At 41.8% G+C, this 13,401-nt stretch overlaps 1 protein-coding gene across 4 annotated transcripts in view; it reads right to left on the bottom strand.

Annotated features, from left to right (window-relative positions):
- Positions 1 to 7,806: 7,806 nt before the first annotated feature.
- Elmo1 (engulfment and cell motility 1) overlaps positions 7,807 to 13,401 on the bottom strand; it is a 535,944-nt gene continuing 530,349 nt past the window's right edge. For all 4 annotated transcript variants that reach the window (XM_013521230.1, XM_005397755.2, XM_013521231.1 and 1 more), the window contains exon 22: positions 7,807 to 9,173. In XM_013521230.1, coding sequence (XP_013376684.1) covers positions 8,973 to 9,173 — 201 coding nt within the window. In that variant the 3' untranslated portion in view covers positions 7,807 to 8,972. The remainder of the gene's footprint in view (positions 9,174 to 13,401) is intronic.

Below are 13,401 nucleotides of genomic sequence, written 5' to 3'. Positions count from 1 at the left end.
TCATGCCCAGAATAATTTCTCATTTCCTCTGTCAGGACATCCAGCTCTGTACAGCTCCATACCATACATTATGTTAGCCTCAAAAATGGACATTCTATTATATATGGAAAAGGTATAAATCTGAATCTTACAACCATGAGTCATAAGCTAAAGTACTGAAACTTTTAGACAAGTCTTTTTCCATCTAGAGCTTAATCAGACAGGGAAAGTTATGTATCATCTTCCTGTGAAACTGGTAAATTTTGTGTTCTCCATATAACCTTCAATTGAGGCTGTAGCCTTCTTAGCATCCTAGTTTTTGTGGGAAGACCTCAGTTTCCCTTCTCACCTATCATGCTCATGAGCCCTGTTCCCCATCCCCATCTGGAAGTGACAACCCCACTCCTGCCAAGGCCATGAACACATTGGCTCAGGCCATAGTGGCTCAGCCATAACATCAGGCCACACAGGCTCAGCTACAAACTTAAATATTTGTGACTTCTCTCCTATCTGGAGGCACCTGTAACTTTCCTTTTCTTTAATAAACTTCAGGTGAAATTATTTAAAACCACTTGTACTGTATTTAAAATAGTTTTTGGAAGAGGATGTCTTAAGTATTACCATGGAACCGGAAGTCCTTTGTACTTCATTTCTATCTTAGGATGCAAAGATTTTTAAATATATGATGAATTGCAAGCATATTCCAATGATATATTAAGAATGTGTATTCTTTATCAATTTCACACTTTAAGGACCTATTGAATCCAGTCAATCATTTTTTTTTTTTTTTTTTTTTTTTTTTTGGTTTTTCTCCGGTACCGGGAACCGAACTCACGACCTTGCGCTTGCGAGGCAGGCGCTTTTGCCGCTGAGCTAAATCCCCAGCCCTTTTTTTTGTTGTTGTTTTTTTTTTTTTTTTTGGGTTTTTCTCCGGTACCGGGAACCGAACTCACGACCTTGCACTTGCCAGGCAGGCGCTTTTGCCGCTGAGCTAAATCCCCAGCCCCCCAGTCAATCATTTTATTAAAGCCTATATACCATCATTTCAAGTATCTAGGGAATGACACATATCATGTCTCCTGCATAAATAGTGCTTTGGGTTTATATTATTTCAGAGCATTTTATTTGACATGTAGATATTCTTGTTAGTCACTATCACCATAGTAAATAGCATGAATGTAAAGAAGTATTATGAAAAAATATTTTTATCCTCTTTTTTTCATCTTTAGTTTCACATCAGCTGATAATTATTTGTTCCTTTCCTGCTATCTCCTCTCTCCTCCCACTTGGCATTTCCTGGTGTTTCTTGCATGTGTCTGTATTTTGAATGTCATGCTGGCTTAGGCAAATATCTTATAACTGATATTTGTCCAGATTTTGCCTGTTTTTAGCCAGTCTGAGAAAGATTCGGCCCTATGTCTATGTCTTATTTAAATATTAGTCTTTAAAAATATACCTTTTGTCATTTATTTTTCTGTATTTTGCAATGATGATAAAATGCCATCTCTTTGATATCATCTCACATACAGGTTGAACAACCTTAATCTGAAAATCTGAAATCCAAAATGCTCTAAAATCTGAAACTTTTGAGGCCAACATGATACCTCAAGCAGAAAATTCCACATGCAATTGCATATGATGGGTCACAGTCAAAATGCTGACACACTAAAACTATTATATAAAATTTTCTTCAGGTGTACAATATGACTTACCTAAAACATAAATGAATTTCATGTTTTAACTTGAATCCCATCCCCCAAGTATCTTGTGTTATATATACAAATATTCCAAAAATCTGAAATTCAAAGCACTTCTAGTCTCATATATTTTAGATAAGCATACTTCACCTCTACGATCACTGTTGGATTCAACTTGCTCCCGGTAACTTGATTGATTGGCGAATGCCTGAAGCCTTTAAACATGAAGTACCTTTAACCTAGAGCTCGCCTGGGCTCTCTGCCTCTTACCTTACTTCCTCAACTGGTTTTTCCTGCTGTAAATCTAAATCGCAGTAAATTAAATGCAAATCTGGGCATGCTGTGTTCATCCAGGTTAAATGTAAGCAGCTTCTGGTGCCATAAAGAGAACACTTCTAACATCAAAGAACACACTTCCAACCTCTTAGCATGTCATTTGCATTCTCTGAGGTAATCCATGTGAGCCTGCTATTCTCTCTCCCCTAAACCTCTCTGTTCCATCTGTAATACCCCACGCTGCTAACTCTTCCTGAAATGCCTGTTTGGAAAGTACATTCCTCCTGTGATGCTAAATTGTGCTCTGACAACTGGAATGGATTAAGACATGACTAGCAGATTGGTGAAGCACATTTCTGGGTGTGTCTATGGATGACTGAAGGCCAGCAAATGGAGACGGGAAGACCCACCCTAGATGCAGTGGCACCAAACAATAGGCTTGTAGCCTGGATGGAATAAAAAGGGAAAGAAGGAAATGAGCCCTTTTAAAAGCACTCCAGTCTTCTCTTTGGAAATTGGTCTTCCAATGCAGACTTCAGTCTTCAATGCAGACTTGCACCAGTGATTCCCCAGTGAGTGTCCAGTCCTTTGATCTTGGACTGGTGCTACATCCCCAATACCTCTTGATCAGCTTCCAGCTTCTTGGGCTCAGAAACTGATGGATCCTCTGTTTCTTTAGTGTGCAGACAGCCATTGTGGACTCCTCCACCTTGGATCCTGTGGGACCATCTAATAAATCCCCTTGAATAATTATGCATATATTTTCTATTGATTCTGTTCCTCTAGAGAACCCTAACTAATATACCCCTGTCCATATCTGTGGGTTCTGCATTTGTGGATTCAATCAAACATGGGTGATAAATATTTGAACATTCAGAAATTGTCTTTTTTTTTGGTTATTATACCTAAATAATATGTATTATTATTATACCTAAATGTATACAGTTAAATTATACAGCTAAATAATATAGCTCTTTACATAATGTTTACATTGTATTAGGTATGATATATAGGAGGAAGTATACAGAAGGATGGACCTGGGCTATATGCAAATGTTATGTCATTTTAAATAAGGGGCTTGAGCATGCATGGAGTTTAGTGTCTGAGGGAGTCATGGAACCAATCCTCACAGATATCAAGGGTAGAGTGTGTTAATGGAGTAGGGTTAAGTGCTGGTGCTCTGTGTGCTAAAGAGTGGGAAGAACATTCAGGTTGGCTTCTCTCCTCCTGGAGAGAAAGACAGTGCGATATTCAGTCATTCACAACACGGGGTAAGTTAAGTCTGCTGCAGAGGCCAAGTAGTCCCTCAGTTGATCTGATGTCCAGCAAATGCCTTCCAAGAAAGTGATCATGAGGTTGAACCAGTGTGGTCATGGTGCTTTCAAGGCCTCCTTCCTAGCCATTTGCTGGCTGAGGCTGTTCTCCTTTCAGGCTTGCCGGCCTTGCTTCCTCCTGGTCTCGGGGTTGGCAGGGTGAGTGTGTACACTGTGGTCCTTGTGCTCGTGTGATGTATGCGCCTTTAGTTCCTATTCTATGTAACATGCACCATGAAGGCAGAGTCCACATATTATTTTATGTGGTGGGCCCAGTGCATACTGGGTAGTGAGTGCCGAGAGAAAGACTTACTGAATTCCCCTGAATTCCTTCACCTTGCTGTCTCTCTGCTCAATGCCTGACTTCCAGCCCTGGAGGCACCTTGCATCTTTCTCACCCTCTTTGTCTGGTCAGGCTTTCTGTGTTGCATCTATGTCCAGATTCCTTACTGATTCTGCTATCACTTTGTCCCTCACCTTACTCCATTTGGACCCTATGACCACTCCTCAGATGGCTTGTTCATGTTTACTCCTCAAACAGAATGAAGAGACTACATTTTCCATTCTGAAAACAGAATAAGTACTACCTGTAAAGAGGCATCTGTTGCAGGAGGTAAGTGCTCTTAATGATGCCTTCTCCCAAGTTTGGTGTTTAGGACAGGATTATTTTTTTATTAGGGAATAAAGCAAGAAAGAAGTCAAGAAAAGAAAGAAAAAGAAATCAAACAAGCAAGGAAGGAAGGAAAAAAGGAAGGAAGGAAGGGAGGGAAGGATAAAAGAGACCTGAAAGAAAGAACAAAGAAACAAAGAAAGAAAGAAAAAGGGAGAAAGAAGGCAAGCAAGCCGTATACCCCAGTTTGCTTCTTTATTTACACTGGCTTCCAGGAAGCGCAGATTTAGGGTCAGTGTTCATGAGGAGCAACTGTCTTTAGATCATGTTTCTTATAGAATTATAGAATTATTTCCCTCCATTATCTGAGTATGTTCTGCTTATTTTTTGAATTATAAAAAGAAGCAATTAACTTGAAGTGTTTATTTACCTATGTACAGTAGTCAGTATCAGAAAAATGTAACTACATTAGAAGAAAGATTTAGGATCTAATTATATTTTCATATGGGATTATGCCTTCTGGTTCTCTAAATTTATTTTAAATTATGGGTTCATTGCAGCACCTTAATTCAAGAAGTATGTTATAATAATTTTTCCTTTCTTCCTCTCCCTCTCATTTTTCTTTCCTGTAAAATAAGCTGACTTGGTTGACTTATGTGCTTCAGTTCAGCTTGCTAAAGCTATGTTCAGCCACCTTGGGTATCAAGGGAAGAGGGAGGGGAAGGGGAGAGGCGGGAAGGGATGGGAAAGGGAGGGATTTCCTTTCTGAGCAACCTCCTCATTTACAGTCCTCTCAAGTCATGCAATTTCCATTTTATAAGTGAAGAAAGAGGCTGGCAGTGGTTAAATGACTTGCCCCAAATCTTATTTTTCTGTTTGGAGAAGCCCAACAAATGCTTATTATTTCATTATCCCATTCCATCATCCTTGAAATCTCCTGTTCCTCTTTCTGATTTGAGATAACAGCCCTGTTATCTGCTCCTAGCTGCACAGGAATCGTCTGTATTCTCCTCTCCCCACCCCCAGTTTAACTAGGTGTCTGCTTCCAGCTTGTTCTGCCTGTTTAATAATTTCACCCTCCTCCCCATTCCCATCACTGACACCAAAGTCAGGGCCCACATGCTTTGTGCTTGGGACCATTTCAATAATTGCTTTGCTGTTATTTCTGCTTCCAATTTTCTCCCACTCTGGCTCTTCCCCTATATGGCTGCTTTGTGATATTTTTCAATGGTAAATCTAACTTCAGCTCCTCTGATGTACTCGTTCGCCCTCCAGGGAAAGGCCCTTCCCAATTCTGTCACTGTGCCTTTCTCCCCTGACAGTCATCGCCCTGTGTCCTCTTTGCATTCCACACACCACCCACTCTGAGTGGCTGCAGTCCCCAACAGTCACGGGTTTTCATGCTTTTCATCTCTGTTTACTCTTCGCTTTTCCTGGAAGGCTCTTGGATGGTGGCCATCTTTTCTCCTTCAAGACCTATCTGGACTTTCTATTCTCATTTCCTGTACCCCACCTCTCAGTGCTAGGCATCACCTCCTTCCTACTGCTTTCCCTTGGATGGACTCATGTAAAACCATTCACCATGCCAGGCTGTGACTTTCTGGTTTTAATATCTATATTTGACTAAATGATTTGTCATTTCATTGATTTCACAAATTTTGTTCTTATTGCATGCCTAGTGTTTAGCTCTAAGCATGTTCTTGATGACTGCATACTTTATTTCCTCCTTATTCACAGGGCTATGTTCACTGTAAAAATTTTTTGATGAAGGGTAACATTGCTTGGTCCATCATAGCTGCAGGTGGGTAAAAAATGAGTTAGTTGGTAAATGGAGGATGGTTTTTAAAAGTCTTGTAAATCCAGAAACACTCAGCCTTGAACTGTTTCCTTTGCAGTAACCATTAGTGTTCATTGTGAATAGTAGTCACAGGATTTTGAGGGCCAATTAGTTACCCTTCTGCCTATGATTTCTGAATAGTATTGAAATAGGAAATAAGATAACAGCAGACTTGATTGGTTTTATTTCAGGCAAAACTGAATTGGAGAACATAATTTGGAGGTAAGGATAAGACCAGGCTTCCTGCTTCACTTCTGCCTTGGATATCGCTGATTTGCTTGGGTTTAGATAATGTGGGGAGCAGGATCCTGGCTTGCAATGATGGGCTCACTGCATGGGAGAAAGGTTTGGGTGGTCTCTGAAGAGAAGGTGGGTTGGCCACCCGTGGGAGGCAAGTCTCTGCCTTACTAACACAGAATGAAAGAACAAAGAACAACATTATACTCTTAGGCCTAACCAGTCTGTGGAGAGGTGGGAGAATGCTCTCCCACAGTCCTGGGTTCCACCCACAGGAAATGAAATCAATGTGTCAAAGAGATACCTGCACTCCTACATTTACTGTAGTACAATTCACAGTTGCCTGGATGTGGAACCAATGTAGGTGACTACCAAGAGATGAATGGGTAAGAAAAAGGTGGTGCACATAAACAAAAGACATATACAGCTGTAAAAAGGGTGGAATCCAGTCATTTGCCATAACGTGGATGGGACCGGAGGACATGCAAACGAGCCAGACAGAGACAAAGGCCACATTATTTCATCCATATGTGGAATCTAAAAAATGGCTCTTAGATGTTAAGAGTAGAATGGTGGTTACCAGAGAGTGGGAAGAGAGTGAGCAGGGAAGCGAGACTAGGACAGATTGGTCTAAGGCTACAATCTTATCATTGAAAGGGGGTAGGTCCTGGTGTTCTCAGGCATAAGAGGGTGAATAAAGTGAAAATCAACTGTGTGCTTCTGGGTAGTTATAAGATTTTGAATGTACTTTCCATACAGAAAAGATAAAAATTTAAAGTGATGGATAGGCTAATTAGCTGATTTGCTCACAACCAAATGTATACATCAATTAAAACAGCACACTGTATCTCCGATGTGTATCATTATTATGGGAATTGTGGGAATTCTTCTTTTCACAGATGGGCTTTGGTAATTCTGTGTAAAAAAATGCTACTGCTCTGTGTTTGCTTTCTCTCACCTAGCACTTAGCACTTTATCACAGTGCCAGTACTGGGTAGAACAATAGATGCTTCTTCCAACAAAAGACATGTTTATTACTAACACTGGAGCTAAATGATGAGGGAGCTGGAACTGGGCAGCCAGGCGTGAGTGCTCTGGGAAGAATGACCCTGTGACTGACTAAAGCTGTAAGGGATTTTTCCCTGTGATTTATGGGGCACTCTGGACCATGTTACCGGAAGCCCAGCCAGTCTTTAACTGCCCACCCTGAAGGCGATAAAGAGCAGTCACCTGGGTGCACCTGCAGCTTTCACAGGTGGGCACTGTGGCCCACGTGGCAATACATTCTGAATGGGCGGACATTACTGTCATCCCATCAGTGCTTGACTTTTACCACCCAGATCCAGATGCTGCCCACAGAGGAACTGACCAAAGAAAACTCCACTGCTGTGCTCTGAGTCGGAATTTATTCACAGCTGGATTTATTTCGTTGTCTCTTAATTTATTTCAGGTCAGTGGGTCTGCATTGTTTCACTGCTAACTGTGTTTCCTCCAAGTTGTGATGTGTTTAATTTGCCCAGGTCTATAAATTATAGAATGGTAAGGAATTAAGGATAGAGGAAGTTGTGGTCAGGAGGCAGCAGTGTAAGATGAATAGATTGTAACTTTACACAGTGAGCCTGATTTTCTTCGTGAACCAAGATGGTGTTTTTTTACACATTTTTAATGGTGTGCGGAGCATACAGTAACTAAGCAATAGTGGAGAGTCTTTTAGGTCACCAGCTCCCAAATAAATGTGCTCATAAGCCACCCAATACAGCAGGCATGGGTTGGACTCTCAGATGTCTGATTTCTCATAAGCCCTTGGTGATGCTAATGATGAACGTTAAGTTACCAAATCAAAACAACAGCTCCTGATCTCATTATAATTAATTTTATTCCACAGCATGTGTAAGGGAATGTTATTCTCAGGAAGATGTTTGGGATTAAAATAATTAAAAAAAAACCCTGGAAAGTACACACATTTATGTATCTATTCTTTTCATTAAATATATATCTGTTTGGCAAAAAATGTTAGACTCTTTTGTACAAAAACAAAGCAAAAAAAAAAAAAACCCAAAACCCTTGCAAATTGCAAATACCTATAATAATTACAACGATGTAAACTAGGATGTCTGAGAGCGCGACCATCCCATGGAACCTGTTCTGCAGCAAGGCCCCCAGGAGGAGGTGACACCTAACTCTTGGATAGCGACAGCCCCTCACAGAGGCTTTTAGGCTTAGTCTATTAGGGACGGAGCATGACTACTGATTGCATTTGTGCTTTCAGCTAATAGGCTGGGAGCAGGTGTGGCATGAAGAAGGCAGGTCCAGGTTGGGGTAGGGAGAGGAACCCCAAGACTGGCTGGTGTGGAGGGGAGGTCGGGCACTGTCACAGTGCACACGCGGAGAGGGCACGGGCTCTGTGGACTGTCTGGGAGATCCAGTGCCTGCGAGGACTATGATGAGGTTGTTGCTACTGCTTTTGGGGGCTGCAGTGGACCAGGGCAAAGCCAAGGCAAGGACAGGGAGGGAGATCTGGATGCAGATCTGAACTCAGATAGAATCGGTGGTACAAGTTGGCCCTAAAGAAGGCAAAGGGGACATGATGTTTGGTCTTCTCATCAAGCAGCTAGGCCATTTCTTCCAGACCCAGTTGTGGGGCCATTCTTCTTGGTGTGGTGGGCAAATCTGGCACCAGCCTGGAACTGCTGGCTTTCCTCCTCCAAGAAGGAAGGACGTGCTGGCCAGGGATTGGGACAGATGGTTCCTTGCCTCTTTTATTAGGTGGGTTTTGCGTTTGTCCTACCAGTGATCTGCAGCAATGGGAAGCAATCTAAAGCAGTAAGTCTATAATCAGATTCAAGGAGGTTGGCAAGGAGCCAGGATGGGGCTGAAAACGCCAAGGGAGACCAGAGGAAGGATTGACTTGCAGCTTCCCTTTACCAAAGACAATTCCAGGATGCACCCACACTTCTGGTCCTCTCTCCTGTTAGCTAGATTTTTCCAGTTTAGGGGGAGGGGCATGTCTGGGCCCAGCCACCTCAGTTACAGTCATAGACGAAGTCATAGTTGCTGGGCTCCTTGGGGATTGGTGGGGGTGCATCGGGGATCTGGATGTTTTCCAGGTCCAGGAGGCGGAGCTTGATTTCCATGCTGAGCAGGGTGTCCAGGTCATTCCGTGTGAGGTCACTCATCATGTCTTTCCCGAGCAGTGCATTCAGTCCATCGGTCCAGATACAGTACTGGTGGGAAAGGAGGTGACAAGGATCATGACTGAGGACAATCACAGGAGTAGTAAAAACAGCTAGAGCCACCACTTAACAAATACTGAATGTGTGCTAGGCTGTTTTTGTACACTTTTGTTTAATATTTATAGCCTCTTGATAAAGTGACACTTCTGTGATCATCTCTGTTTGAAGGTCACAAACTATGGTGAAAACAAATTTTAAAAAAAATTATTACAGTAAAAGACATACTGTTATGAATCCCTCTCAAACCCTCCCCCATGCCTTAAACACATTGATCCCATTCTTCTTGCCATTTTCCACAGTTCTGGAAGTTCTCTTTCATGAGTGTCTTTTCATGGCTGCCTTGATATCCTGAATCAATTCAAAGCATGTATGGCAATTTCTGTAAAATAAAACATGCCTTGTCCTCTCTCATCTTATTCACTGGATCTGGCACCATATGACTTCTGTCTCATGCCCAAAGTCAAAATGACCATGAAAGGCCAACATTTGAATTGATTCAGGACACTGAGACCATCTTGACAGCACAACCAAAGAAAGCCCTCTGAAAGAGGACTTCCAGAACTGCTTCTGAGAGTGGCAGAAATGATAAGTAAGTGTATTCAAAGTAAGGGGAAAGATTTTGAGGGAGATTCATGATAGAGTGCCTTCCCTTGTAGTAAGTTATATTAATTTTAATATTCCCCATATTTTGTGATCACACCTCATACAAGTTAGGGAATGAAGGCATAGAGGAATTAAGGTATATAGTACTAAGCGGAGTGGGTGGGATTTGAACTTAGATCAGCTGGTTCCACAGCCTTGCTTTCCCATGCCAAAAAATCTCCTTATATACCAGAATAGGATTTCTGTCCTCCTGACTGCACAGTAGTATTGCCAAGAGCTCACGGGTGAGTCTGTGGCTTTAAGGCATTGGTATAATATATCCCAACCCGCCTGCACTCAGCATCAGGCCAGGCTTGCTTCCTTCTTCCTCCAATGATAGTTCCCAGTTTAACAGCTGATGTCTGCCTGTCCTATCTGACTTTCAGCACACACAATGTCAGCTCTGTCTCACCCTGGGGCCAATGGTGCTCTCTCTGATATATTTCTCAGCACAAAGGCTAGGAGATAACCTTCAGTTACACAGTACACAGTGTGTGGTGGCCAAGATGGCTAAAATTCCTGGGTATGGGATTAAGATTAAGATGGCTTGGCTGCTTGTGTGGGGAACTCCTTTCCTGCCTAGGTCTCCAGTGCCCAAGGATTCTCTCTACTAGTTTTCCCGTCCCCTATCCCTTGGGACATCCTTTGCTTGGAAAACCCTCAGAGCACCCAATGAAGAGTTCTGTTTTTTTCTTGCAAAAGCAGTGGTAACTTTCTGCCTCTCCATCAGGCTATGAGCTCCTGGGAGAGGAAGGACTATGCCTCATTTATCTGAGGATCTGCTTGTTCTTGCCAGCATCCCTCCGAGAGCATGGGGGTCCTGGTCTGACCTTGAAAAAACCCTGAGGCATCACACCTGATGAAAAAGGAGTTCTGTCGCTGGCATCTCAGGAAACCGCTTGCCTTTTGGAGACTCTTCCTGCTCACCTGTTGGGTTGCCCCTGGTCCTACATGGCCTCTCTGAGAGCAGTCACTTTGTTTCCTTCCAGCACGTGCCCTAGGTTCCATTCTCCTGGCCTCACTGGGTCAAGCTGCAGTTCCAGGCCTTACCTAGCCTGTCCTTTGCATTGGCACTGCGTGGTCTCGGTAGAGGAGCATGACAGCCAATTTCACTACAGTACTAAATGACTAGAAGCATTATGTCGATCTTGGGTCCCTCGGATATGGTGGAGATCTGCCATGATGCACGCAGTGGCATCATGTTGTAACTTGAAGAGGTGACCTTGGGTGTATAATTAGCTTCACGTCTGAGGATTGCAGCACTGAACTAGAAGGCTTTGGTTTTTCCTTGGGTGCATGAGCTCAGCCAAAGCATTTAGCCCATCTAAACACAGGCTGGTGCTAAGGGATTTCTGGAAGCACTAGTGTCCTCATGAGCGCCTCAGCCAGATTCTGAGCATGTCTAACCATCTGTTTCCTCGTGAATAACCTAAATAGAAATAGATACCTAGTTCCTACCCTAGAGATCCTGCTTTTGTCCATCTGGGATGAGAAAACTTTGTTAATAAAAGCACACCTGTAAATCCTAGCACTCTGGGGGGCTGAGGTAGGAAGATGACAAGTTCAAGCCCAGGCTGGGAAACTTACGGTAATCAGTGAGACTGTTTCAAAAGAAAACATAGGGCTTGGGTTGGCTCAGTGAAAAGGCCCTCAGTTCAGTCCCTAGTACTGCAAAATCAAAGCCAATAAAGCTTCCCAGACTATTCTGATGACCATCCAGGTACTGGTACCACTCAATACCATGCTCTGAAAGGCTCTGTCAGCTTTGACATTGTTTGACAGTAAATCCCATGTCCTGGGATTTTCTGTCCTTTGTATACATATCCTTCCTGACCCGGACCATTTCCTGGTCCAAATTAATTGAACCCACAGAAGCATTTCTTTTGACAAGCAGCAAGCACAGAACATCTTATTTTTTCTATGTTGACCAAAAAATACAAACTCTTAGTACTAAATGTGAGTTAGAATTATCAGTATCAACTCACAATAAATTACATAGTTTATCCCCTAAATCGTAATCCTAGTTCTGTCCCTTCCCAAAGAAGGCCTAAAAATAATGACCAAGTGGCCTAAAAATAATGACTAAGTGCCAAAAAGAAAAATGACCATCTGTATACCTTATGTCCAGATTCTATTTGCTAACTACTATGTCCTATTAAAGGTAACCTGGGCTCTGTAGAGAAAATGCAAGATGGACCTGGAGCACCCATCCTCCCAGAATGCCATGAGGTTATCAGACACGTCAGAATCAGGTCATGAGGATACATAGGCCACCTTGATCGGTCCTTGTTGCCCCAGAGAGATAATCTGGACACTAATAATAATAATAGCTGCAATATATTGAGACAAATATGCTTAAATCCATGACTCTGCAATGATACTCAAATAACAACTTCTTGGCCTTCTTTGACACATACTTATTATTTTGAAAACTGATACTGAGAATCAAGTTATTTGATTATCATATATTTTGTGTAACTTTAGGGTAACCAAAAAGTCAGTGAAGTCACTTCCTTTTTCTTTTTTTTTTTTTTAGCATCTCTTTTTATTTTAAACAGAATAAAAAATAAGAAAAAAAATTAAAAGTGTTACAGAATTTCAAAACAAGATGATAGGAAATCAACAATGGTTGTTATATTGCATATTGTTATCCTCAAAGTAGTTGTTCAGATTACCAGACATAAGCATGTAAAATTGTTAAAAAAATTAAGCTTTAATTGTTCCTTTCAATAAACCAACAGAAATTAGTAGTACAAGTATCTTAGCTATTGTGTGTGTAAATTTTTTCCCTTCTTTTTTTCTTTTCTCTTTTCCCTAGCAGTTCCTTTCCTTTTCACAATATCTATTGTACATTTTGGATTTTATTTACTCTTTCAGTTTCTTACACTAGGGAGGCAATTCGATGTTTACATGCGGGTCTGATTCATTTCACTTATGAGTATGATCTCTAGTTTCTCTTTCTTAAAATTAGCCTTCAGCAATCTATAACAGGTTGAAGGATCTAGACGATGATTATCAGTAGATGCTAACTATTAAAAGAAAGAGGGAAGAAGATAAAGTTTAAAAAAACCCTGATATTGCTTATGCATACAAATTGAACCTGAATTTGGTTGGTTTTCTAATTAGTAGTTCTGGGGACAGACAAATACATGAAATGATATTGCATGCTGTGGTGGAAAGAAAACATCCACCTGTCTAAGACGTCCACATCCCATCTCTTGGAGTCTGTGAAAATGCTAGGTCATCCTAGGCAAATGGAATTAAAGTTGGCACCAGCCAACCTTAAAATAGAGAGATTATGTTGGATTACCCAGATGGCTCCAGTACAATCATGAGGTCCCTTTAAAGTGAGGAAGAGGGAAGAATCAGAGAAATGAGAAGCAAAAGGGAGATTTGCCTATGGAAAAGGAGGTCAGAGGGATTTGATGAGAGGGTTCCAGCCTCTGCCACCTGAGTGTCAGCTTGGGGAGAACTGTATCATGTTTTTGACCTCCAGAATTATAAGATAGCATCTTTGTGTTGTTGAAAATGAACACTGAGTGTGTGGTAGTTTATTGCAGCGGCCACAGGAAGCATA

The sequence above is a fragment of the Chinchilla lanigera genome, unplaced genomic scaffold (genome assembly GCF_000276665.1).
Source record: "Chinchilla lanigera isolate Chin_1 unplaced genomic scaffold, ChiLan1.0 scaffold00059, whole genome shotgun sequence".
NCBI classification, from domain to species: domain Eukaryota; kingdom Metazoa; phylum Chordata; class Mammalia; order Rodentia; family Chinchillidae; genus Chinchilla; species Chinchilla lanigera.
The sequence above is the reverse complement of the archived record's forward strand: the minus strand, read 5'-3'. Positions and strand labels throughout refer to the sequence as shown.